Below are 27,607 nucleotides of genomic sequence, written 5' to 3' on the forward strand. Positions count from 1 at the left end.
ATGGCTCCCCTCACTGTTGAGCTGTCCACCCCTGTTACTGGTACCTACCAGCAGCCCATCGGCCTGTAAGTGACTATGGTATCGAATTCTGTTGACTCCAAAACTAATACGATTCAGCTTCATCGACGGCAAGTGGACCGAGGGTGTCGACAAGCAGAAGTTCGAGGTCATCAACCCCTCCACCGAGGAGGTCATCACCTCCGTCTGTGAAGGTACTGAGAAGGATATCGACCTGGCTGTTACTGCTGCCCGCAAGGCTTTCGACGGTGAATGGAAGAACACCGCACCTCAAGCTCGAGGCAACTACCTTCTCAAGCTTGCCGACCTTGCTGAGAAGAACCTCGATCTCCTTGCCGCTGTTGAGTCTCTCGACAACGGAAAGTCCATCACCAACGCCCGTGGTGATGTCGGCGCCGTTGTTGGCTGCCTGCGATACTATGGTGGCTGGGCCGACAAGATCGAGGGAAAGACCATTGATATTGCCCCTGACATGTTCCACTACACCCGATCTGAGCCTGTAAGATATCCCTGATTCGAATTGCTTTGTTTTCTGGTACTAACACATATTTCAGATTGGTGTCTGCGGTCAGATTATCCCCTGGAACTTCCCTCTCCTCATGCTGGCATGGAAGATTGGCCCTGCCCTGGCCACTGGTAACACTATTGTCATGAAGACCGCTGAGCAGACTCCTCTCTCTGCCCTGGTCTTCACTCAGTTCATCGAGCAGGCTGGTTTCCCTGCCGGTGTTTTCAACCTTGTTTCTGGCTTCGGCAAGACTGCCGGTGCTGCCCTCTCTGCCCACATGGACGTTGACAAGATCGCGTTCACTGGTTCCACCGTCATTGGCCGACAGATCATGAAGTCTGCTGCTTCCTCTAACCTCAAGAAGGTCACCCTTGAGCTTGGTGGCAAGTCCCCCAACATCGTCTTTGACGATGCTGATATTGAGGAGGCCATTAACTGGGTCAACTTCGGTATCTACTACAACCACGGCCAGTGCTGCTGTGCTGGTACCCGTATCTTTGTCCAGGAAGGCATCTACGACAAGTTCCTCGCTGCCTTCAAGAAGCGAGCTGAGGAGAACAAGGTCGGTGACCCTTTCAACGAGGAGACCTTCCAGGGCCCCCAGGTCTCTCAGCTTCAGTACGACCGCATTATGGGTTACATCAAGGCTGGTAAGGACGAGGGTGCTACCGTTGAGACTGGTGGTGAGCGCCTCGGCACTAAGGGTTACTTCATCAAGCCCACTATCTTCTCCAACGTTCGTCCCGACATGAAGATCATGCAGGAGGAGATCTTTGGTCCTGTCTGCGCCATTTCCAAGTTCAAGGACGAGAAGGAGGTCATCGATCTTGCCCACGACACCGCCTACGGTCTCGCTGCCGCCGTCCACACCAAGAACCTCAACACAGCTCTCCGAGTTTCCAACGCATTGAAGGCCGGTACTGTCTGGGTGAACTGCTACAATATGCTGCACCATCAACTGCCTTTTGGCGGCTACAAGGAGTCTGGAATTGGCCGGGAACTGGGCGAGGCTGCGTTGGCCAACTACACACAGAACAAGTCGGTTGCCATTAAGCTGTACTAAGCAAAGCGAACTGGGCATTTACGGAGGATATATGGGCGGCGTTGTAACTGCGTGATCAATTTGTACATGATTCCATATTTAGTTTTACGGCTTTGACGAAGAAATGCCAAAAATTGACAAATCGTTCTCATCCTATGGTGTGTGGAGTTGGTGTCTTGAGTTGTGCATACACCCAAACATATTCCACTGAGTATTCCTTCCCTTGGTCCTAGAATTATATTAAAGGAAATGAAATTATCCAGAAAAAGAGTAGAAGTTTTGGATGAATGCTGCGATTCATCCTCCTGTTTTGTCCAGGGACTGGGGATAGTTACCAGCGTTTTTCTGTAATCTTTGGGTATATTGGTCAAAGAGTTATGTAAGCTTATGAAGATACAATCATGACTTGAGGAACATTACACCTAAACTCAGGCTGAAATTAATATCCCATTATTTCATTGGGTTCCGGATGTTGTGAATGTTGGTCGGCTCCAATTATCCCGAAGTTGATGTCGGGGCAATACCCACCGAGACTGGAGTAGTAACTCCACTACATCTTGAGAGCAACGGCCCTTCAGCTTCACAGTATCATACCTACCATGGGCTTGCAATTTGAAGATGACTAGTCAGATCACTGTTTAATAGTGGCTCTGTAACAGCCACTAAACTTCCTTGGACAACTCTCGTGAATGATATGTGTCGAATTATCGAAATAATACTGTATTGAACATACAATTTCTGTTGAGGGATAAAAGTAACCTCTGATACTACTTCTTGGTCAACCAGTCCTTGGAGAACAAGAAAATATCAGACCTTGGTACAAGGTGTTGAAATAAACTTAGCAAAAGGTATCCTAAACTTATCCTAAACTTAGGATAAGTTACCTAAGTCTTTTCATCCTTTAGGATCGAAGTCCTGAGTTTTCTTTCCTCCCATAGCCAGTCGCCCCTTTTAGTTTGTGCCCATCGAATGAGCGCTCAATAATGCCTTGTGTCAACATCGAAATCATTACCTTCCTCACCCACCCGATTCCATCATCGTCACATTTTCACCATTACCACCCATCAAAAACAGGTTGGTCGGTTCCCCACTAATCACCACCAGCATTGCCACCATCCTCACCACTGTTCCAACTGCTCCCACCATTGTCACCATCATTGAACTGGTCATGATGGCTTTGTTGTGCGTTGAAAGCCTGGTTCCGGAATGCGTTGATCGAAGGAGCCTGGTGACGTTGGACTCAGAAGTCACGAATCCTTCTGGCTTTGGTGTTCCACCGACTGCAGTGCGTCCACCCGGCACGATGCATCTGATATTCGGTGTTATGAGCCTCAAGGACGAGGGCGTTGAGCAGGCCAGCGAGGTGTCGAAGAGTTTGAAGCTGAAGGAGTACCTTGCAAGTGCTAGACCTAAGATCCACTACGTTCTGTTTCTCGGCTGGCAGTTGCTCAGTGACGATGCGGTTGTAATTTTTAGCCACCGGTATAAAATCCCCGGCTGACGACACGTTCTGCTTCTTCTTGTCGGGCTTCTTCTTGTCGGGCTCCTGCTTGTCGGGCTCCTGCTTGTTGACGTGACAGAGCACCGTGGCATGAGGGCCCTGGCAAGTCCCGCAAGTCTGCTTATTTGTACAGTCTTGTGCAAAGTGGTCGAGCTCGCCGCATCTCCGGCATTTCGGTCTCTCACATTGTCCCTGGAGGTGTCCACGCTCATTACAGTTGTTGCATTTGATGTCGAGACAGTCTCGTTTCATGTGATCCTGTTCACCACAACCTCTGTAGATAAATGGGGGACAATCCTGGAAAGTGTGATTGGCCTCGCAAGACTTGCACCATGGTACCTCGCAATCCTTCGCAAGTTGTCCTGCCTGTCTGATCGCATTTAAAGCATTTCTGTTTGATATCGGCGGCATCGTTTGCGTTTACTCGCCTAAGGTTTAGCTTTGCATTGCATAAGAGCCTAGCGTGTCCTTATCGACCACACTTCCAGCATAACCACTAGCTAGAATCCTTGGGGCAATCGAATGTGAAGTGCTCGTCGCCACAATATGCACATAGAAGTTCGCGTGGGCGTTCGTTTGCACTATGACCTTGATGATGGCAGTTTAGGCAACTTCGCAACTTGCCACAGTTATCCGATGCATGGGGAGGAGAAGGGGCCGCTTCTCGTGTAGATACTTTGCCGGAGTCGAAGGGCGCCTGGAACTGAAACAACAACTGCGGGAAGAAAATCCCGATATTTTAGACTGTGCGTCAAGTGCCGGCTACCAAGTGCGCGACGTTCGGTGTACGATTTGGTGGTTGGTGATCGTAACTGTGTCGATGGATACACAAAAGAGTAAGGCGAGAGACAGAGAGAGAAAATATTAAAGGAAGAGAAGGAGAGAAAAGAAATGAAGGAGGTAGATTATTGTAATGGGTGAAATGATACATGCCTAAGGCAGCCAAATACCATGTAAGTTGCTCAACAGTGATTGACAGTGATGGACAGTGATTAACAATAGTTTCCCTATCAAACAGACATATTTCTTTAAACACTTTCTTATTCACGCATATCCACTTACCTGCTCACATTGAAGATACCACTGCCGCTGGATAAACTCTGCGGCGCATCTCCGCCCCGTGAGTTGAATGCTCAGGCTTCACTGAAGCTCGATCGACATGTCGCTCAAAGCATACCCCCCGGGCATTCGGAAAGTCTAGAGGTCAACGCTTTGTCTCAGCTTTCGAGTGATAATATTACGTGGAAGGTGAATGTATTCGGGGAGATACTATTCCAAAGCCCCGAACAATCTCTATTTCCTGTACCAAGTGGGCTAATCCTAGGCATCTAGAGGCTGATAAACAGGAGTACCATAAGCAGGAGAACAATAGTCAGACTATCCTATAAATTCAACTGTTTATGCCGGCATGCACGGTTATTATATTGTTTGCGAATGTAAACGTGACAAGACAACGAGGTCAGTCTTGGTAGTCATTAATCTCCTCTTCTGAACCTCTGCTCAGCCTCTCTCCTCCTAAACTTCTCTCCTCCTCAAAAACTGTCTTCTTTTATATAACTCTCCAACTTATCAGCCCCCATCCTCTCGATTTCCTTATGTCTTTGCTTTTGAAACCAGCAACGCATAGCTATTGCCGATCTCTGAAATCGGACCAGGGCAGGGAGACCTAGGACCTTTATCCTAAGTTATGAGAAGATTTAGGGAATTTAGCTTAAGCTTAGGTAACTCTTTACTAAGTTTATTTTGGAATATTTTCTAAAGTCGTCTCTTTTCCTGCTCCCTAAGGTAAGCATACCTTTCAATAGCGGTCACTATCCTATATCATATGAACGTTCGCATCATGACTAACTACTACCTAACATGCCCAGAATCTGAACCAGTCTAGAATTACATGATTCTGCCGATTATTGTGCCAGTCTCATGAAGGAAGATGATTATTTCTATTGCGAAGATTCCCATGATTCTGGTGCAGGAGGTTGGAATCCCGACGAGGACTTTCTACCCAGGGCTTTATTCACCATTGACTATAACCATCGACCAAAATGCTTTCGAAGCATTTTGCAAGATAGATCTCCGGAAATACGGTCCAGAAACTGAGGACCCGGCTATCAATCGACTTTAGCAATGTCACAAGAACGGAGAACACGTTGTACTTTTAGTCCCTCTAAGACAATGTGCCGGGCTCAAGATCAAAGGCACACAAGAAGTGACGGATGGAGTCATTTTCAGACGTCGCCTGGCCCATGCAGTTAAGAGTAACGGCACTTTGTCTCCCTGGTTCCCCGATGATCCCAAAATCCAATACTATTTGGATGCTGCTAAACGATCGCTCACCATCGACTGTTAACAAGACAAGAGCCCTGAATATCCTCTGAGTGCAATGGAAAGGGACAAGCTTGAAAGAGTCGACCCTGCTGAGCTGGTACTTGCCTTGTTCAAAATCAAGAGCGACCGATCCGCAATAGAGATGACAGATGATGTCAAGCTACAATTCACCATTCATAAACATATTGATGCCCATGCCCTTTTTGAGCCGATTACGGAGGAGAGCGAACCTGGCCCAGCCACCAAAAAGAACCAATCTGATCCAGCCGCCGTGGGCGCAAACGCGGATAGCTCTGATGACGAGTCCTCATCCAGCCAGTAGTCAAAAGGTTTACTAAGTTTAGGTAAAACTTATCCTAAGTTCTCCTAAAATATCCTAAAATATCCTAAAGTATCCTAAAGTATCCTAAGCTATCTAATGTTATACTAAACTCTTCTAAAAGTCCTTGAAACTTAGGATCGAGGTCTCTGTGTTGCAAGAACGTGCAGGTGAACAATTGCAAGTTTTGACAATAAGGACAGATTTGGCACCACTGTATTTGTCACTTACAACACGTTGAATGCTATCCCCAACATATAGTTTCAGTGAAATGGCTTGTTCCAGTAACTCGAAATGCTCTTGAAGTTTGTGGAGCTCATTTGGGTATCTTGATGCTTTCGTCATGCTGGAGTGTTTCTGGTGAACCTAATCGTTTGTGCTGGCGTGGTACGAATTAATTTCAAAGCAACCCATGATCATCTCAGAAGCTACCGTACATACATTACCGGTTTTCCTGGCATCTATCACATATAAGAAACAAAGGTTTGCTAGGAGTAAGCCTTTCCGAGAAGAGAGATGTCATGGTCCCTCTAAGGTGATTGTTTCCATAGGCATCATTAGTTTGTCATTGCTGCCTTGGTAGATGGATAGGCTATACGCAAAACGCAAATTAATGCAAACATCCGTACCTGGGTATATATAGGCAGGCCTACTAAGCAAACAGTTGCTTTATTCGGTGTCAAAACTGGACATTGTTCAAGCAATTGGTGTTTGGCAAACGCCCAAACAGTATTTCAATCATCCATGTTGCCAAAACTCAACAGCAAAAAAACCTATAAACATGGATATGTTCAACTAACATACAAGTTTTTATTTGCCCAAGCATTCATTAAATCAAGGAATGCCATAGTGTGAAGGACGTTGAACGAATGACATAAGCCAGTCCTTGAAAACTATAAGAGTGGCCATAGTCGCGCAATGTTATGAACCATCTTTGTTATATATCTCAGGTTTCTATACTATGGCTGGCTACAAGCCTTGCAGGAGTTCTATGTCTAAAGCTCCCCTAAATTTTCCTAAATTTTCCCTAAACTATACTAAAGTATCCTAAACTTACCTAAGCCTTTTTACCACAGTACTTACGATAGAAGTAAGCTATATACTACATTACCTTCTCCCCCAGCAGCCTAGGCCATCTCACCAGAGGAGTGACGCCAGATCAAGACATCTACTCTTGATGCTGGACAAGGTGGTGAAGCAGATATTGTCTTTGTCAATTGGGTCATTGTCTCCAATATTGGCTATACAGCAGAGAGCTATAGGTCAACCCTTTCGCTTACTCGAGCATGTGGGTTTACCGTTTTACTTTTGGATCGGGGAATGTTTGTTGGGTGGGAGATCCAAGATCAGACGGAGAAGCGAGCACTCGAACTGTATCGCATCTTCAAGTATCACAAGCAGAATGATCTTACTATTCGGGTATGGTGCTGCCATAAGTGCACCAGTCTCGATCACAAGGCATCGGACTGCAGAAAGAATTAGCACATGATCCTAATCTCGATTGCGCCAACTCGATCTGTCAACAGACAGGGCATACGAAACGAATGCCTATCAAACCTCATGCGCACAATGCACCGACTTACGCTTTACTTATACCAAGAATGACAACAAATAATCATATTTCAAGTGTGGTGGATAAGGGCATGCTGGGCTCTCATGCAATGTAAAGCTAAACCTTAGGCGAGCAAACGCAAACGATGCCGCTGATGTCGACCATAAATGCTTCAAATGTGATCAGACAGGACACCTTGCAAAGGATTACCAGTTACCATGGTGCGGAACTTGCAAGGAGAGTCACACTTGGCAGGCTATTCGGTAAGCTCATATTGCATCCATAGAATATGAAAGTAATCAACTGATAATTTAAGCCACCTTGAAATCGTTGTCAACGGTTTGGCTGTCCAAGATGTCCGAACCTTTCAAGATCTGCGACACGAACTTTTCGACGAACGTTATATTATCAGGGTCGCAGAAGCTGCAACACAGCTACCACTTTTACGCATTTCTCTGAAGTTTCTGGAATCTGAAGGCGTCGAGGCACCTTTCGAAGTATATAAGCTGGCCGATATAATTAAACACCTTGGGGAGACCTCGTCCCTCCCAACTTCGAGATGTTCGCCTGGTAACGCCACAGGGAGATCCAGGTATAGATATAAATTTTCTCATGGAAGCCCTTTTGAACAGGCTTGGAAATGACAGAGTACGCTATCTTGATGTAGACTCTCTCATCTCCCGCTATCTACCGAAACACTTCGGTATCACAAAAACAGTATTGGTCTTTATGCCGGAAAGCGAACCAAAAGCTTTCATGCGAATACATAGAGGCCTGAACATGAAATTGGATCGCTTGCCGGTAATGGGGTTGTATTTCTCCAACAATCGGTGTTCGCTGGATTGTGTGTTCCGTATCCGACGCATGATTTCGAAGACGATGGTGTGCATGAATTTGTAAGTCGTGGTGCTCGTCTTCAATATCTGGTGATTTTGCTCACTTGTCATTTTTACAGGAAGCTTGAATCAAGAGAATCACTACTAGCATCAAGATGGGACCGCCGCACTTGCGGTACTTTGCGTTCTGCCTCGTGGAAGGAAGAAAGGTTTGATGCTCGTATCGAGGCCAACAATGCATCGACCTGATCGAAGTCTACAATATGACAATGTGCAGATTTTGATGAAATCGATCACGTACTATATACTGCTCCAACTCCCACAACTGAAGCTAATGTGTCTCCTCACTCGAGAGTCATCGTTCTTTCGAGCACATCGCACAATGGAAGTTGGTCCCGTCAACGTCGAGGCAGTAGCGTACCTGGGCTTACCTCGCGGTGCATTCCCGCTGGCGATAGATCGAAGACTCACGGTGGCAAGCAGACATTGAGCGAAAAGTTGAAATCACTGTTGGCTTCCCATGACTCAGGAGACTCGATCTATTCAACGAACGATGAACGGAGAAGACTGGACTATGAGCAGCTATTAGTTACAATGTATGGCAGTATTGTACGGAGCGGGGAAGCGCCGGAAAGTAATAGAAAATATAGCTACAAGAGGGGAAGGAACCCAAGCATATGATTGTTGTGCTTATACGTCTTTGAAAATCTTGAGGCGGTCTATCGATTATCCTAAGCATCTCTAGTCGTCTTCTCTATTTCTAGGTGTAGGTAATTATGATCATGGCAACGATGCGTCCTACATCCGTACCACTTGAAATCCCTTCATCTGTGGCTCATGCATCATGTCATGATAGTAACCACTCTTGTGCTTGCCATATCCACCTCAAGTCAAAGGAGCATCAGAATTTCCAACCAACATCCATCCATACAATGCCACCGCCCGCGTTTCGACACTTGATAGGGGCTGAATCTCCTCAAATTCGCCGCATCCATATCACTGAGACTTGCCACTCTTATCTTGCTTCCGTGCCACAATGGCATCCACACGCTTGAAGGCAGGGAACCCCTCAAAGAAGCAGTTGCTGAGCCAAAGCCACCACTGTTCAGAGAATCTCTCAACGCTGTGCCTCTGAAGCTTCCTGTCGAAGAAGAAGCATTCAACAAGATGAATACCGATGACGGGCCAAAAGATGGCGTTGACAAGCCAGCGATAGAAGGTCGCGCCTCCAGGGAAACCTTCGTTCAATAACTCCCAGATGCGAGTGCCAGGCTGTACCCACGGCAGTGTCCCGGCGCAGAAGAAGTAGAAGAGAACTGATCCTGTGACAAAAATCCCGAAACCCTCTGGGGGGGTGTAGGCTGTGATAATGACGTCGCTTAGACCCAGTCCTTCACGGGCTGTGTTGGCCATCTCGATGATGCGGTCTTTGACCTCGGCCCAGCTGGAGATTGGAGGCGAGAAAGGGACAAAGTGGTCTTTGCCATCTTTTGACTTGATAGTCATGCCGTTGAGATCAATATCCTTGAGTGCGGGTGAGGATGCAGCCGAGGCAGAGAGATGGGCATAATGACGGAGATAATAGGAGATTTCTCGGGTGTGATCCTTGTTCATGTGCGACACGATGCGTTTCTTGCGGGCATCATCGGCAGAGGCCATTTTGTTTTATTTTTGTCGAATTCAGATATTATGAATTCTTTATTGGGCCACTGTGATCTTCGTTTAGATGCAGCTTCGTTGAGTGTTGGAGGCAGATCAGAGCGTGGAGTCGGAATTGGTGGGTGAAGTTGAAAGTGGAGCCCAACTATTTGCCAAAAGTCGGCTCCCGAGGCCATAAAGAGACAAGGATACCTAGTTACATGTGAAGCAGTTGAAAAAACAGAAAGTCAATAGAGAAGAATTTGATCGTCGAATAATCCAGGTATCTAACAAGAAAATCGAACTTTCTATGTGTCATAATTGGCTGTCAATGCGTAAGTTATATCTTCTCTGCTGTAAGATTTTACTATTTATTCATAAGAACGAAACCGCTATCTGGTCGAAATTTGTCTGCTGAAGAATTACTATTTCATTATTGAGTTTTTATGTTCATTAATCGTTAAGTAGCCTCTACATTCTCTCTTGCTGATCCCTTCTCCGCGTCCCATCCGCTGTCGTGCACATGCCTGATCGTCCTCGTTCGGACCTGGATACCAATCATGCCCGTCAATTGGGAGATCATAGAAAACCTCTGGCCTCCTTGGATCTCTGTCCTGACGTTTCCGTAAGTTTTGTCTCCCAGGTGTAAGTTCGACTCGACTAGTTTCTTTGGATGTCCCCTTGACAAGATCCTGAACAACCCCCTCTGACATAAACTCGGCCTCGGCATCTTCGTATCGGTTGACGGTGTTTCCGGCATGCTGGTCTCTTCTATTATCTGCGGCAGGCGGTTGGTCTCTTCCACGTCCTTCGGAGGCACTGGATCTGTAAAGGACTGCCATATAGGCAGACATGCCCATATAATCAAGATCGAAATTTCGACGTCCATCCAAACGATTCGTTCGTGATATTTCCAAACTGGTTGCGTCATCTTGAAGAAATTGATCAAAAGGTGCAGTCGAAAACAGGACACAGCCAGACCGAATGCTCCCAACGCCATTGCGATGGCGCTTTGTAGCCAAGATGTTGTGTTCCTTGCAACTCGGCTGAAGATCAGGTGAGAGAGCATAACAAGGAGCACCAGGTTTAGGAATATGTCGATCGAGGAAGCCGCGTATGCAAGTAAGTCCTGAGCCAAGCAACCTCCTGTTTCCTCATCTCTTCCACTTGGTTCCCAACCTTCCCAGGCGAATGCAATGGGTGAACATCGAAACACTCTCAATAGGGCCAAAGCAATCGAAGAGAGGATGGTGAGTACAAGGGTCGCGGCTGTGGCCACTATGTATCTGCCAGAAAACGATGAGCGCAGGCATACAAGAAGAATCGCGACTCTAAGTAGACACGAGCAAGCAAGCTCGAAGATGTCGGCCATGAAAACAAGCTAAGCAGTTCAATGTTAACATTCTGCGACTCAATCCTACACTTTGCAGACAAACCTTTAATCCGTCTGTAATGTATTCCGGAACCGCATTCCATAAGATTGTATCTCCTGTCACAGAGTGGGCTAAGTAGTTTGGTAAGCATGAGTCCATATTCATTCGGCGATCCGACTTACCAAAGTGAATCAGAGTTGCAAAGACAGTGAACAACAACTAAAATCAGGTTAGGTTTGATGATCTATGGTGCGAGATACCAACTTACTCCACAAACTACCATTACGTAGTCATCCAGAGAATGACTCTCATATGTCATCCAGCTTGAATACAGCCTAAGCCAAGGAGAGATCCATGCTGGTATCTCTGCAACTAACAAAACATAGTGGTTATTCCGGTTGTCTTTTTGCTTGCTGTCACAGGCACTGGCATAGATCTTTGCGATATCTAGAGCTTGTTAGTTCTATCCCATTTGTACTTCAGAATGATTGGCGCACCGAATCTTTCGAAATCGCGGCATTTGTCTGCGAAGCAGTTATCTAGCTCCTGCTTGACATTTCCGTTGTTGCACATATCAATGGCTTCGAAATCCGAGTTGTCATACTTTTCAAGACATGAGCTCTTCAAGACATTGTCAGTACAAGCACAAAACCGCATACAAACCTCAGACTCACGGTACAACGGGGCAGACTCTTGAAGAGTTCAGGTCTGTCAGCGCCGAACACTCCAGCAGCGAGTGCTAGCGAGCAGATCGCCCAAGATGTGAGCTTCATACCCGTTCAGTAGCATTAGGGCTGCTGATGTTGAAGAAGTGAACCCAAACAGGGGAATGACAGGACGCTCAAGTATTGCAAGACATGGGTTACCTCAACTATCATATATATATAACCCCCAGATCTACGTAGGCAAGGGGCTTCATCCGAGTTGGGTGGGCATGAAGACCGCATCGAGCTGTAACAAGACTAGTTACTAGCCCTGTACGTTCTTACATCCCGGTTTTGATATGAAGCCCCTGTGCATACAACATGGATAAGGTACGTCGAGCATTGAGGATCGTCTCAAAATAGCGGAAATGATCTTACACGGGCCGCTGGGAGGATTACCTGCAATGCTATTTACATCGGTTCCTTGATCTGTGACTTTATCGAGATTTAATTCGGATATTCCGGTCTGATTGTTGAGCTCACCTCCTCGCTCCCGTAAGCAAGTGAAACTCGTGGTAAATGCATTGACACCTCTTTACCCCGTGTGCTAACGGACTAATGCACGACATGGCAAACACGCGGCTTCAACAAGCCTCGATACATAGCATAACTCTTAAATCAACCAACGGTTTTAAAGCCTCTTTTAACATCGTGCAGCGCCGTTTGGAAGCTTTGGCGAAGCAAATTGGAGCAAAAACTGGGGTAGCGTTGTACCGCAATTGCTGTGTGCTTCAGGTGAAACGACAGCTCCAGAATAGTGCAGTACAGACCGTGTGATCCTCTGTGGTTAGAACAATAGGTGAGTATCCTAGACACTGCAGTGTTGCAAATATGGTTTCGTCAAGACTTTTCTGAAAAAGCTTCGGTTTGGGTGTGTCAACCTAAACTTTTGCCAACCGTTACGCCAAGAGTATGTCCTTCAATCCGAAATGTCAAGGTGTTTTCCAGAATGAAAGTGACCTTCTGTTGACCGCCATATGCGAGTCAGTCTTCAGTTTCAGGTTGGAGGGCCAATTCACCCCGCGTTAGTTAGGTGATTAGTTGTTCGTTAGCATTGGATCCAATGTGAGTGCCCTTTCGTTGAAGAGGTCCCTGCATCTGCACTCCGCTTATTAATAATTTTTAGTCTTGAGTGCTCACGTAGACGTTTCAGTCATTCGATTTCTACCAATCTCAACTGTGAGTGTTCGTGATATCGAACCTCTATTCCGATCTTTAAATGATCCAGCTGTTGTCCCGCCATTTTCTCGTGATATTCTTTGACAATATGCTCATTCTTACGATAAGGAAATAGCTTTGGTAAGTCAAAGATGGATCAGAATAGGTCGACCTGAGTCATCTCAAGTTATAAATGAATCTGATAGACTGATAGTAGGTAGATTCATCTTGATGCAGAGGTGACCCCTCGGAACTCCGAGGAGCTTGAACGAGATAGCCAATGCGTACAAATTGAAAGGATCAAATACTGAGGCGCGTAATTATCTTTTGCATCAATTCACATGGCAATTGCATCAATTAGCTGTCCAACATGTCTTTCAGTTTCCTGACTAGTCATGGTAGCATTAGATAGACGGTCACCTGACCTCACAAACGACACCCGCAAGACCCATGCTCTTTCGTATCTCCGCTCGGCACAAGCAAAAACTCTTCTACCAATATTATCTGATCAGATTGATAAAGGTGTTTTTTCTCACTTGCTGGTGGAGCGATTCCTCCTCTTCCTCCTTCGTAACTCCGAACCGCATCCGCATCGGCATTCGCACGACACTGGATAAGCTCCGGTCATCGATTATGGCTTCCTCAGACCGAAGTGAGACCCCGGACTCGGACGGTGACCGAAAGCCTGGGTCCCGAGATGACTCGGGCCAGCCGCCCGCCCGCAAACGGCAGCGTGTCCGCCTCAGTTGTCTGGAGTGCCGACGCCGAAAGCTGTCGTGTGACCGAGGCTTCCCGTGCGAGCGTTGCATCAAGAGCGGCACTCCCGACCGTTGCAGTTATGAATCTCGTAACGGCGAGGTCGTGAACGCTTCCTCGGGAGTTCCGCCGCCGTTCGCCCAGCTAGACTCTCGCCGCTTTGTTGATCCCGCAACGGGGTTGTCCCCACGAGATCCCGAATTCGTACGCCAAGATCACGATCGAATTCGCCGATTGGAGCTTGAGCTAGTTCAGCTTAAGAATCAAATCTCTCGCTCTGGTGTGTCTTTCGATGGGAGCACCCTGGCTGGCACGACGACCTCCCCCCAGACGAAAGATGATGCCAATGGGAATGCGAATGTCGAAGACCCCTCCGTCCGCGAAGTCCACGAATCCATCGAAGCCACTAACATGTCGGGTGAGAAAGGAGAGCTTCGTTTCTTTCGTGGCAGGGGCTTTCGCACGCGATACTTTGGTCCACACAATGCCAGTATGGCCTTTGTTGAACTTACAGGTCTGTGCCCTTTCATGAAGGAGACGGCCGATGAGTGGCTTCGCCCAGTCATTCTCCATGACCGTAAAGACCGAAAGCGACGGCGCGAGGACCGTGAGAAGATATTTGAGGACTCGGATCCAGAACTAGAGGCTTTACTGCCAACTAAGGAGGAGTCCGATGCACTTATCGATGTTTATCTCGACCAGTTCGAGCAGGTGCACCGCATTGTTCACATTCCTACGTTCAAGAAGGAATACGACGAGTATTGGGCACCCGGGTCTGCCAAACGTTATGCCGCTTTCACGGCCCTTATCCTCGCAATGATGGCCGTTGCAAGCTGCGTTCATACTCACGAAAGCCTCAAGTTCATCGGCATGATGTCGAATGCTCGTCACTGGGCAGAACGATGGATCAAGGCTTGTGATGAGTGGTCAACAAAACAAAGCCAGAAGCATCGACGCTTAATCCACTATCAAGTAGCATGCCTTTTGTATCTTGGGAAGCGAGTCAACACTATCAAGAAGAAGCGCTTCTGGACAGGCTCTGGTGCGCTCATCCAAGACGGAATCGCTGTCGGCTTACATCGTGAGCCAAGCCACATGGCAGCAAAGATCACCGTTTTTCACCAGGAGATGCGTCGACGAATTTGGGCAACAGTTCAAGAATTCGACATGCAGGCATCCTTCGATCATTGCCTGCCAACTCTGGTTAGCCAGCTTCACTACGACACCAACGCCCCTCGCAATTTAGACGATGATGATTTTGATGAGAGTACCACCGTGCTCCCACCATCAAAACCTGTCAAAGAGTATACATTCTCTTCGTTCCAGCATCTAGCTCGCCAGAGTTTGCCTTTACGTCTGGAGCTTAGTCGTCTTCTTACTGGTCCATCGTCTGAAATAGACTATGACCAAGTAATTCGGTACACCAACGATTTGACACAGGAGATTGATGCTCTCCCGTCATGGGATATGAATCTGGAAAATGTGAAGGGAAAGAAGAACCCTTTGATCGCATACACGTTGTTGCATGTTCAGTTAAGGCAGTACATTATCCCCTTGCATCAGCCATATCTCAAACTTCGGAAGCAAAACTCAAAGTACCAGTACTCCGAGATCATATACTACAATGCCGCCCGAGACATTGTCTTGTTACACGACAAACTGTACGAACAAGGCGTTCGGAGTCTGAACTTTCTCAGAGAAGATGCGCTGACCACAGCCATCAACCTCTGTAGCGTCACAATGTTGCAGCCTAGAGGTTCCACCAACATGATCATGATAAACTCGCACCACACACTCAAGTTGATTGAGAAGTGCATTGCGATGAAGGAGGATCGTCTACTACGATGTGGCAACAATGAGCCATGGGGATATTCTATCATGTGCGCGGCGCTGGGGTTGCTTGAAGCCCACCTGGGAACCAAGGAGCCTGAGGTCGCCAAGTCGACATCAGCAGAACGCTTTGTCAACTTGCACTACCGTCTCCTTGCTAACCAGGAGCCCCCAGTTTCTGGGGAGCACCTTGCAGCTGCCATGAACGGCGTGCCGCAGGGCAATATGGGACCGGGGCCCACGCCTAATATACCGCTGCATGACCGGCCAAAGGTAATGAAGCTTGACTTCCATGGCAGGGCGTTTCCTAATATTGGTATCCAGTCGGTGACACCGTTCTCGTTTACGCCGACAATGCCTACGGCTCCGATCGACCCAAGTCAGGCCCCTTGGATGATGGGAGGCGACCCCACTCAACCCTTCAACCTGGATCCGAGTCTGGAGTTGTTGGGTATAAATCTCAACGAGATCTGGGGCGAGTCCTGGGAATTGGGCTGAACAGAAAGAAAGGCCATTTTGGCTAATGCGTAATAATAATAACTGGCGTGGATTCTTGGGCCTCGCAAGCCACGGACTGGGGGAAATATTGGGCTAGCATCTATTTGCTTCTCGAATTGTCTCATCTTTTAAGATACCAGGTCTCCTTCTATGTCACGACAACACAAGCGCTCATGAACAGGTCTCGGCGTCACGTTGTCTGCCATTTTTTGTGCCTTGAAACAAGCTCCTCTCATTATATCTATCTTGTGGGTTTGAGAATACTGAATTCCTCATGACTGACGAAATTGCCCTCAGAATAATGTGCTAATGAAATGCAATATCACTTATGTGCCGAATTTTAGGGAAGAGATACTTGCTGAGCCCTCGCAGATTTCACGGGTTTCAACATTCGATCTTCTTCAATATTGATTCATACTACTTTTTGGGGGAAGAGAAAAAAGTATAAGATATATTTATGTGGACCATATATGTTCAGGTGAACACTTTTGCCAAGTGATGGGTAAATAAAGTGCTTGTTGTGTTATTCACGTTGTTCGGGTCTCCTGGTGATTAGCTGGAACAACAAAGTATTGTTCTTTGGACATGATGCAAGGGAAACCCATCGAAGGCAGGCCGACGATGTTATATCCGATAAAATTTAAGCACATATCCTACATGGATGATAAAAAAAACCAGCAATTTGTTGAATGCGAGCCCATGAACCTCACTAAATATGAAAAATATCAGCCATTCTCCAGGGTAAGCACATCAATAAGTCCGAACTTCAGTGCCGGGCATAAAATTTCGGCAATTACCTTACCCACTCGATCTCTTCGGCCCTAAGAAACCTCGGGGATAGTGTTCGGCATTTGATGGTCCTCGCTCATATACAAAGACATTACATACATGTCCGCTATCACTATCGCATAACCCGACATCGAATATCGACCGTGATGCCGCAAAGGGAATCCTCGGATGTATCTTCTGTTGGAAGTCCCCCAGCTCCCAAACGCCGCCGAAGGCGACCCGCTCGGTCTTGTGAGCAATGCCGGCGCCGCAAGATTCGGTGCAGTCTGGGCCAACCTTGCAACGGCTGTGTTCGGGCTCGGGCACCGATGCAATGTTCTTATCGTGACGGGAGCCCTGTTGTAGCGACTCGGAGTTCTGAAGTCTTCTCCTCGGTGCCGGCTGAACGGACTGAAAGCCAAGGACCCGATACAGCAACACAGCGAAGTCGAGAAGCACATCACCGCAGCCCAGTAAACCGACCACCACAACCTGAAAACAGTGATAGGACTGTGTCAGATTCACATAGCTATCTTCCAAAAACTATTCCAACCCCTCAAACACCCACCCCAGCCCAGTCATCAACCTCAATCCCTCCCTTTACACCCAGGTTGCGTCATGTACCTGAAAAGACGAAGCTATTTGGCCAAACACATTGGCTTCACACGGCAGAGAAGGTAAATCTCAAATGTCTCTACTCGAGCTCTGATACTGATCTTCACCGCCTTAGTTTCCTGTTTCAGGTAATTTCCATCCCGTCGAGATTGAACCATCATGGGAGGATGCCAAATCCGACTTCTACGACGCCTTGAAAGAAGCTCGCATCCTACGTTTTGGTCTCAAGAAAAAGAACTTCCCAACACTAGATCAACCCATCCAGGATCTTCGGGAGACTTTACCTTCCAAGGTGGTTTGCGATGAACTCATTACTTGTTATCTCCGCACATTCGAACCCCTGTATCGCATCATCCATATCCCCTCCTTTCAGAGAGAGTACGACCGGATATGGGCAGGCGAAGAAACACAACATGTGCCAGCTATCTCTCTCGTTAGACTGACCTTGATACTTGCCCTTGGGACTACATTTGCCAATTTTGACACGGAGGAAGAGATGAACCAGTTGTGGCGGCTTGCGCAGACATGGGTTCAGAATGCCCAGTGGTGGCTCACAGGTCCAAATGAAAAGACCACTTACAATCTCGATGGTCTGCAGATATTCTGTCTGCTAATAATCGCCCGTCAATCGACCTTTAATTGTCGTGGAGCAACATCATGGCTGTCCTCGGGCTCGCTACTGCGCGCCGCCATCACTATGGGCCTTCACCGCGACCCGAAGTTATTTGCTGGCTTGACCCTCTTCCAAAGGGAGTTTCGAGCTCGACTATGGGCCACTGTGCTGGAGTTGGCTGTCCAGTCATGCCTAGATCTTGGCTTGCCACTGCAGCTTTCAGAACAGGACTTCGATGCTTCCATTCCATCTAACTACGATGACTCGGATCTAGAGTCAACTTCTCCAGGGGCACCAAAACCATTGGACAAATTTACAGACTCGTACCTGCAAATAATGCTGGCCAAATCTCTTCCTTTGAGAGTTGAAGTCATAGGCCTACTAAACGACTTTCGACAAGAGAAAACATATGAAAAAGCACTGGCTTTAGGATCACAGCTGCGCACGGCGTGCCGAGATGTCGCCGCCTTCTTCCATTTAACACAACATAATCCGATGAACATGAGAAAGGGATCAAGAATTGAGGCGAATGAATTCCATCGCAAACTTCTCGACATACACCTTCGCCGGTTCGTTATGTTTCTTCACCGCGACTTCATGCTCCAAGCAAGAATCGATCCCCGGTTCTACCTTTCTCGTAAGGTTTGTGTTGAGTCTGCCCTGGTCATTGCTTCTGGGAGTAAAGGCGCCGACTTCAGCTTGCCGATGCAGGTGTGGGATGACTTTTCTCGGTTGTCTTTCGTTGGACGTGGCCTTTTCAAGTGTGCATTGAGTTTTGATGCTATGCTCATCTTGGCCCTCGAGATCATTACTGAACTTCAAGACGAGTCGACACCAACACACGAACCTGATATTCTCAGCGAGATGGCAAAGGCTACCCGTGCTCCCATGATCAACACGCTCGAAGAGATATATGTGCAACTCCGCTGCATGATCGTACGGGGCAACCTCAGCCTTAAGAGACTCCTCTTCTCGAAGGTTCACTTGGCACATATTCGAGCATTGGAGGCGGGCCGGCCTGTGAAGCCAGCGGTACATGAGGCTGTAACATCAACGCTCCGCGACTGTGTGGCAATGCTCAAAGACATCCAAGCAGTCACAACACCCCATGAATCAGTGATAATTTCGGATAGCTTGAGTAGCGACTTTCTTGGTACAGATATTTTCTCAAATGTGAGTGATGCTTCATATAGGGAGTAGTTCTTTCTAACAATATGAGCTAGAGTAATCTTATTGAGTGGGACATATCCGACCTTCTCGGCTTCCCAACTGCCAGTAAAGATGGTCAATCTCAGTGGCCAGTTATGGACTAATATCAAAATCGACACATCGCATACCGAACTCGTATAAACTGTCAAGGAATAACACTTGTGAGATGTCATTTTCGTTACTCGTCATAATACCCAACATCATAAGTGCCCTGCATTGCCTGCGTGCTCACCCACTCTTCACTTGCTAAGCCCCTCATAAATCTCATCTCAAGTTCTTGGGGATCCTTGTGCCAATCACAAGCAAAGTCGCATTCTGGTGTGCTGGATTCTCCAAAGTATTTGCATATGGAAGCATGTCGGCACTTATCAGTGTCTTCGCAGTATTGAGCCAGCGCCTGCAAACTCTTGAGTCTGGCGATCTGATTCGTCTCAGCTTTGGCATCGGATCTGATCAATCTCGTGACACGTTCCAGGTCTTCTCGGCTGTAGTAAAGAAAGCAATAGCTTGCATTGCCATCTCGACCAGCACGGCCAGCTTCTTGGTAGTAACCTTCGAAAGACTTGGGAATACGCCAGTGGACAACAAAGCGTACGTTATTCTTGTCAATACCCATACCGAAGGCGGTCGTGGCAACAATGATATCGTACCCCGACTCGTTGTTAATCCACCGGGCGAGTGTTTCTTCCTTGACTTCCTTGGTGAGCTTGGCATGAAACGGCATGGCCCCAATGCCTTCTGAACGAAGGGAGGCTGCCAGGGTCTCGCATTCATCCCGAGATATAGTGTATATGATCCCAGGAACACTTTCGACTCTTTCGTTGACCTGTTCGAGTTCTGCCTTTCTCTCACTTTGTTTACGACGGTCGTAAACAGCGTTGATCCATCGTAGAAAATCCTGCAGGCGGTTATCTTCTTCGTCCTTGGTGTACCGAATTTCAAGATGCAAATTTTGACGTTGAGGGTTCATCAAAAACTCTCTCGTTCTTTCTGGGGTTTGATCGAGTTTCAAAATGGAGAGTATGTCTTGGCGAACCTGCGGGTTTGCCGTAGCCGTAAGACACATTATTGGTACATCTGGGAAAGTGTCTCGAAACCAAGATAGGCGTTTGAAGTCTTTTCGAAAGTCATGGCCCCATTCTGACACACAATGAGCTTCGTCGATGGCGATACGTGCAAGCTCCTTTTGCTTGTAGACTAGCTGCAGCCGTTCGCGAAAGCGTGAGCCAGAACACAACTCGGGCGTGACATACAATAGCCTGGTCCTTGGATGCCCGCTCTCAAGATCGCGCTCAATGCGGCGCCGATCATCATAAGGAGTTATGCTGCTGTAAAAGTTGGCTTCGATACCGGAGGCTGTTAGGGCTTCAACTTGGTTGATCTGATGATGTTAGATTCCGTAACGGTGGTGGGCCAGCGTTTCTTGCCATTAAACTCAAGAGAGGGGAAACAACTATGGTAACTAAACTTATAATTAGAGGAAGAGAAAATGTACAGTGATCGAAAACTCACTGCCTTGGTCGATGACTGCTGGTAGCTGAAAGCAAAGACTCTTGCCAAAGGACGTGGCTGCTTGGACATAAACATCAAAGCCGTCGAGAGCAGCTTCGATGATTTCACGCTGGTGAGGCCTGGGAAATGTCAACGGATGAAGCAAACAGAAAAGGCAGAAGCGGAGAATTCGTATGCCTACCTGAAATCTTCCTTGTGAAATTGGCGACGAAGAGTAAAACCAATATCTGTGCATGAACTTGTTCTTTTCAGAGGTGGCATGGCGCCGTTGGCGATTTTCGAAGAGAGTGATTGATTGTCACTGTATTATTACAGTACAGTACTCTAGGACTGCGTGTCGAGCGAATCAATTCATGGTAGATCGAAGCAAGGGTGAACCGCTTTCCCGGCGCTTGCTGATAAAGATTGACCCTTTTTTTACTGTTATCGTTTTAGTCTATCTCAATGCAAGCTCTCTAACTTGTAGAGTTACAATCTGCTGGAGCTTGTTTGGTGAGGATCTGTTTCTGCTTTTGGCAGTCAAATCGGCCGTGGTCCACCGGATCAGCACTGTCAACAGCCTTGCAACGTTGTTGCTTTTTTGAACGAAGGAAGTGACTGGCAGGGGTTCTAGAGCACTGTTGGGTCACAGTTGAAAATACAAGAATTGATATCGGTACCTATAGTTGCGAGAGGTAGAAGTGAAGGTCACGTGGCGTGCTTTTTGTATCGGACAAGGACAATATCACAACACATAATCGTCCATTAGGTAGGTAGGTAGGTACCTTACCTTGCAACTCAGCGGGCGGCTGCTGGGATAAACTCAATTGCTCCAGTTTCCTGGGAGCACGAGCGTGGAGAAAAAGGCTTCTGCTTTTCACTGGCTCTTCTCGCGCGCATTCAGTGAATCTGTAATTATTCTGTACCTTGCATTACTCGCTGTTGGCTGGGGCAGGGGCCTCATCCTCCCAGACAGCAGCCAGACATCTTCAAAGTCCACCCTCCGACAAAAGCAACCCCTGCCAAGGGATGAAAGAAAACCAAGGGCCTCTGACCTGAAGGACAAAAATACTGAGCCAAGTTTAGTGTATCTTGGTACATCTTTAGGCTAGTTGATTTTGGCGTCATTCTTGTAACGTCAGAAACTTTATTTACCCCCTTGATGCCCTGATAGATGTCCATCAACAACAATGGTGTTGGCTTTGCTGTTTCATAGATTATCAATACTTTACCCCTCGTTCACTAGCAGTGCTTCCTCGTCTTGTTTTGGTTTGTGTCAAAGATCACAGTTACTCCGTCCTGTCTGTAGGCTTCAGGGAGGAAGGGATGCGACCTAGTGCGTCTCTCTTTTGCAACAATTCTGCCATTCTTGACAAACGGAATTCCGGATTCTCGTTGTTATTTATTTGTAAGTAGTGAGAGAAACATGGATAAAGAGTTCCAGGGATTAAAATCCGGAGTCCTCACACCGAGGTTGGACTCGCTTATTCAAAACTCGTACTGTGTGGCTGGCCCAGCCTGAATAAGGACCTAGGCATGCAATAAGTGCCTGGTATTTAGCGGCGAAGGCGGGAAGAAAAAGAAGGGTTTCTGGGGGGGAGGTCGCGTCTTTTGAATAACGCTAAGTTATAGATATATATATATTATACTCTTAACTCGTAGCCTGAGCTAAAGCTCCCCTGACTTTCCGTAATGTAAGTTCTTAAAGATTAAATTCAATTGCTCACAAGTCATTCATAAAGGATGATGCAGTACTGTTCCTGATATTTTCTTCAACCACGTTAGACTTCAGCCTCCAGACCAGCCGCCCCGCACTGTGTTTCACTTTACGATGGGTCCAACTGTCCGTTGGCGCTGGAGCCCCACGATTGAACCGCCCCGTGAAGTGCTGACCAAAACACTTTCATGGGTTGTTACCCCTATCTGATGCGCTATCCCCTATTCAAGCATGAGACGAGGGACTGCCAGGGGCGACTGGGAGAAGCTGGTACTCCGTACACAATTGAACTGTAACTTACCTATGTATTAATTAATTGATATGTATCAGCAGCCTGAGCAGACTCTTATATTTCTGTGTCCTTAGCCAACATCGACAAAGGTACTTGGCCTTCCAATCTACTACTACCTTATATTTGAGAGGCACGTTTAAGAAGGGACAGACAGGCACTCAGTACCTACTACCTAAGGTACCTTATCCTAATCGGTACCTATCAAAGTTACAGCGGGGACCCCCATTACATCGGCTGCAGCATGTGCCTGAGCATCCTCCATTTATCAAGCTCTCTTCCACTTTTGACCTTCAGTTTGTTTGACTCTGTTTTGAGTTTTTGATATCCAGAACCAGTCCACATTCAAACTGCCAAGGGCTAGGGGAGATACAACGGGGGTCATCCCGGTTACTAGGTATTTTCACCACCCTTCCCCTGCTTTGCCTTACCTTGCCTTGCCTTCCATCCTCCTGCCATGGTGTTGCAAAACTTACTTACCAAAGACGGAATCTCAGCCCGACCTCATCGCCTCCCGAGTCTGCATCAGCTCATTACGGCCCTTCCCGCAGCATTCCTCTTCTTCAACCCTTCTCTCCAAGTCCTGTCTTTGGAGGATCTCCATCCAACGGGTTCTCGCTGATCGCTGCCATCGGCAATTCATCATTTGAGTCTCGACAACGTAGTGCACTGGACTTCAATTCCAACCCTTATTATCTCGATTCAAACAGGCCCCAAACCTGCAGCGCGCTGCCATTTTGGCTCCAATCGAATATATAAACATGACCTTATCGATCTCGTCGTCGATACTGCCTTGATTGGCCTAAACGCTAGAGATACCGATCGCAAGCTTGACTCTCACTGAGACAGACTGGCCTCGGTTTGCGCCCAAGCTTCGATCAAAAGATAAACGCAGATACGGCAACAGAAGTCTTCTGAAACCGTTATCGTCATAAAATTCCAACGGTTCCCCCCTCGATCGATTTCTCCACCAGCGCGCCTCCCCACGTTTCTTACTCGAGCCGCGCATTCCTCATATTGACCGTCCGCCATGGAACGGCCAGATCGACTCGCCGGCTCGTCCGTCGGTTCTGCATCGCAGGCTTCAGTCCCAAGAAGCTTACCCGAAAACCACATATCTGGACGTCGTCCAGTCCCAAACTCAGCAGCCACGTCTAACGGACCGCCACCACCTCCTCCTATTCCTACCCTGCGAAGCGTTCCCTCCAGTTCCTCTCTTTCTGCCGCGGGCATGTCGGCAGCTCAGGTTATTAGTCTCGCGCGTGAGGCAATGCAAAATGCCATCGAAAGCGAGAGCCAAGCCGCAGAGGCGGGCGCCGTCAGCACAGGGCTCAGAACCGGTGTCACAATTGACCTCAGTCGCAAAGGGATCCAAAAACTACCAGATGAAGTTGTGGATATTGTCAAGGGTGATCTGGAGCGGTCCGTTCCTATGGGATCATCTTCAGCAACGCGGTCGGATACTGATACCTATACGGTCTCCAGACTAGCACTGTCTCATAACCAACTGACAACATTGCCCGCTCGCTTTTCTGAATGCACATCATTGCGATACCTCAACATCCGGGGCAATCAGATCAAGGAGTTTCCTATGCCTGTATGTCTTCCCCTTAGCGTCGAAATGTTTCCTAACAGCCTGGCTAGTTGTGTGATTTGAAATCATTGGAGATCCTTGACCTTGGCCGAAACCAACTTCGAAGTCTTCCTACAGATATTGTGAGACTCTCGTCATTGAAAGTTTTGTCTATTCCAAAGAACCAAATACGGGAGTTGCCACTATGTATTGCCGATATGGGGTCCTTGCAAGTGATCAAGTTTGAGGGCAATCCCATCAACTTTCCGCCGCGAGATGCAATACAAGTGCAAGCCGCAAGTCCCCCGCATGAAGGTATTCAGAAAGACAACGAAGTTACGGAGGTTGCGGTAACGCTACAAATCAAGCGCTTTCTTAAGCAGCATGCTGTCAACGGGCGATCCGAATCTGATAATACAGGCGACGAATCTAGCGAGGGCGCGGAAACCCCTCGCTTCCCATTGAAAAGGGTTGCAAGTGGGAGATTTCCTGTCAAAGTGAGCGGTGCCGATTTGCCTGATATTCGTTCTCCCAATCTTGGATCACGGGCGCCTCCGATACCATCGAGATCACACTATCGTGGACTTTCCCAACAAAACAGCGCTTTTCGACGACCCGGTGTCATGCCATTGACGATTGGCAATGTCAATGAACGTGTTCGTAGCAACTCAGAAAGCCTTTTGAGGGCGGAACGGTCAGAGAGCCGCAACAGGCGCATGGGAATTGTCTCGAGAAAACCCTCTGACCTTGGTACACTCGATGAGATGCAAGTGAACAATCGATTCAGTCATTATCGTGGCTTGAGTCATGGGTCTGCCATGCAGGGTAACCAAGCAACGACGAAGAGCCCTGCGACACCAACGGAACCATACTTGGCACGTCCCATCTACGTGAGACGTCTTTCTGTCCTCCCTGAACGGAGGCGAGAATCAAAAGTCTATGATCCAGTCATTGAAGCTGCTAAGGGCATCCTCTACTCGGTCTTTCAGATCCATCCTATGATCCAGATGCTCATGAGCTTGACGAGTGATGGGTCTGCTAAGCGCTCTAGCCTTGAGATCGTGTTCTACAACACCAACTCCCATGTTGAGGAATTGGAGCAGGAAATCCAGAAACACGAGAACGCCTTGGTCGACCTCGACGACCGCTCCCAAAGAGAGAACGAAAACGTCCATCGAGCCTGTCAAACTCTGGTCAGCGCATATGGCCACGTTTGTACACTTTTAGCCGATAACATCGATACTTTCGTGAACAACGGAGATGCTCGATATATTCGAACACTCTTGATGTTGCTCTACAATAGTATCATGGAACTGCGTGTGACGCTGTCGTCTGTTAGCGCAGAGGATGGGCGTCGGCAAGCAGCCTCCAAGGGAGACCAGATGGGTGAGCGTACTCTCAGGGCGCATGCACGCGAACCTTCCGTTACTCCCACTGTTGGTAGGTCAACAGGAGCTCGCAACCGCAACGGCACTCTGGTACACCATCCGATCAATTTGCGCGTTGCTACAGATGTGCCTGTGCCTACACCCCTCTCTTCGGCTTACCTCAATGGCAATGGTCGAACCGCCACCATTGCATCGGCCACACCGCGATCAGGAGAATCTTTCTCCTCGATAGGCAGCCGCGGGATTTCTTCCGAGTTCACAGAAGAAGATCGGCAGTTTGAGAAAATATTCCTATCCTTGCAAAGGTCGACGGATCTCGTTATGGGGACACTTCCCAGTTTCCAAGCCCAACTGACAGGTGGCTTGAGGAACGCCATGTATCAGAGGACCCCAGAAAGTGTGATTCAGCACTGGAAAGCCTTGATAACCATGTGCGGACATGTTATTCAACAGACGGAGATTCTCAAGAACAGACTGTCACTTATCAAACTCAAGGAGCCTGGAGTTAGAACACAGGCGAGCTTTTGGAGTCTCTGTAACAACTTCAGTCACTCTTGGGCGGATATGATCTATCAGATCAAATATGGACCCAACAGTGTTCCACTGCCTCCCGATACAAGGGCACGATTGCGACCGATTCAGCAGAGTATTAAGGAAACCAGCAACATCATCTCCAAGTCCCCTTGGTACTATCTTTTCAACCACCCCTCAGGTACGCCGAACGGGCAGATGCACTACCCCCCTCGCGGTATGTCACCAACTCAGGTCCCGATCACTCCGCAGAGTGCTGCTTTGGGACCCGCCATGCAGGCGACAGTTCCCACGACGCCACAAAGTGGTTCATTCGCAGCGGCATTCCACGGGAATGTCTTTGACCGCGCCGACGCTCTTATGGCCAACCCTGGCATTTCTATGGGGCGTAACGGAGGGTTTGGAAAGGGTCATATGGGATTCAGCTCACTGTCTTCCCTATCTTCTATGTCCTCAGACGAGGGAATACTTCCTTCTCATGGGCCACTTGGACCAGTACCACTGCGCCTTAACGGAGGCAAAGTTGCCTTTTAGATTACAGTGCCGAGTCCTTGCTTGGATCTCGAAGTCAATACTTTCTGTTCGGTGCAGTCGTTGCTGTTGTTTGCATAAGGCAAAAGGGGGTCATTTGGTTATATCTAGAACTTATCGAGGCTTTTTGAACTGGCGTATTGAGGGAAAAGTTCGCCGGAAGCCATTCCTTTACCGCATAGCCTTGGCGTTTGGGGTTGCAGTTGCATTTATTTGCCCAAAATCAGGCCGGTCGAATTATATTTGCATTTAATGTCATCACGTTGAGGGGGTTCCCAGCTTGTGTGTGGGCATAAATGTTAAGCATTGTCTTTTGGGGAGGTGCAAAAGTTGGGAAGAGATGACCAACAGAAGGTCTCCGAAGATAAATACCTGTAAATGTTGCCGAGGTACTACATATCAGGGACCGAAAAGGATATGGGTCAAGGCAGAGAGATGTTACATTGTACACTAACGTTGGCACATAACGAATCTAATGCTTCTGGTATTCATCTCAGAGATAATGAAACTCCAGTATGATCCAACAGTCACAGCTGGTTACCTTCTCAAAAATGTATGAGGGACTGTCCGGTTTTTATAAATGCTCGCTTAACTGTTGCAACCAAAGAGATACCTTGCAAGTTCGCCTCGCGTTCTTAAAGCGTAGGTAGGTAGTCTAGCTATCCTGGTGTCACACCTGAAAGTCAGATCCCATGATCTTGGCCGTCAGCGCGACGAGACCAAGTGTAACTACTATGTACCTCGACCCCACCAACATGCAGTGTAAGTATGGGCAACGTGAAACGGCGAAGCTACATCTCTTATCTCACCTTTAAACCAATTAC

The 27,607-nt window shown here is 47.7% G+C and overlaps 7 protein-coding genes across 7 annotated transcripts; 4 read left to right on the plus strand and 3 right to left on the minus strand.

Moving 5' to 3' along the window:
- On the plus strand, positions 1-1,589 carry FMAN_01453 (putative aldehyde dehydrogenase; the record flags this gene model as incomplete). The annotated part of the gene is made up of 3 exons (XM_041834941.1): positions 1-65; positions 118-517; positions 573-1,589. 3 exons carry the CDS (start codon positions 1-3, stop codon positions 1,587-1,589), a joined length of 1,482 nt encoding a protein of 493 aa, XP_041676794.1.
- Positions 1,590-9,097: 7,508 nt separating this feature from the next.
- Positions 9,098-9,760, minus strand: FMAN_01454 (uncharacterized protein; the record flags this gene model as incomplete). Its single annotated transcript, XM_041834953.1, has 1 exon — positions 9,098-9,760. One exon carries the CDS (start codon positions 9,758-9,760, stop codon positions 9,098-9,100), a length of 663 nt encoding a protein of 220 aa, XP_041676795.1.
- A 439-nt stretch (positions 9,761-10,199) lies between these two features.
- Positions 10,200-12,059, minus strand: FMAN_01455 (uncharacterized protein; the record flags this gene model as incomplete). Its single annotated transcript, XM_041834964.1, has 6 exons — positions 10,200-11,120; positions 11,176-11,331; positions 11,381-11,559; positions 11,610-11,733; positions 11,787-11,879; positions 11,979-12,059. 6 exons carry the CDS (start codon positions 12,057-12,059, stop codon positions 10,200-10,202), a joined length of 1,554 nt encoding a protein of 517 aa, XP_041676796.1.
- Positions 12,060-13,607: 1,548 nt separating this feature from the next.
- On the plus strand, positions 13,608-16,058 carry FMAN_01456 (uncharacterized protein; the record flags this gene model as incomplete). The annotated part of the gene is made up of 1 exon (XM_041834975.1): positions 13,608-16,058. The coding sequence occupies one exon, from the start codon at positions 13,608-13,610 to the stop codon at positions 16,056-16,058; it is 2,451 nt and encodes an 816-aa protein (XP_041676797.1).
- An 854-nt stretch (positions 16,059-16,912) lies between these two features.
- FMAN_01457 (uncharacterized protein) lies at positions 16,913-19,254 on the plus strand (the record flags this gene model as incomplete). The annotated part of the gene is made up of 2 exons (XM_041834986.1): positions 16,913-17,503; positions 17,557-19,254. The coding sequence occupies 2 exons, from the start codon at positions 16,913-16,915 to the stop codon at positions 19,252-19,254; spliced, it is 2,289 nt and encodes a 762-aa protein (XP_041676798.1).
- Positions 19,255-19,441: 187 nt separating this feature from the next.
- FMAN_01458 (uncharacterized protein) lies at positions 19,442-21,036 on the minus strand (the record flags this gene model as incomplete). The annotated part of the gene is made up of 4 exons (XM_041834997.1): positions 19,442-20,644; positions 20,691-20,725; positions 20,776-20,894; positions 20,957-21,036. 4 exons carry the CDS (start codon positions 21,034-21,036, stop codon positions 19,442-19,444), a joined length of 1,437 nt encoding a protein of 478 aa, XP_041676799.1.
- A 2,754-nt stretch (positions 21,037-23,790) lies between these two features.
- On the plus strand, positions 23,791-26,786 carry FMAN_01459 (related to adenylate cyclases; the record flags this gene model as incomplete). The annotated part of the gene is made up of 2 exons (XM_041835008.1): positions 23,791-24,357; positions 24,405-26,786. 2 exons carry the CDS (start codon positions 23,791-23,793, stop codon positions 26,784-26,786), a joined length of 2,949 nt encoding a protein of 982 aa, XP_041676800.1.
- Between the last annotated feature and the right edge of the window lie 821 nt (positions 26,787-27,607).

Source organism: Fusarium mangiferae, assembly GCF_900044065.1.
Source record: "Fusarium mangiferae strain MRC7560 genome assembly, contig: FMAN_scaffold001, whole genome shotgun sequence".
NCBI classification, from domain to species: domain Eukaryota; kingdom Fungi; phylum Ascomycota; class Sordariomycetes; order Hypocreales; family Nectriaceae; genus Fusarium; species Fusarium mangiferae.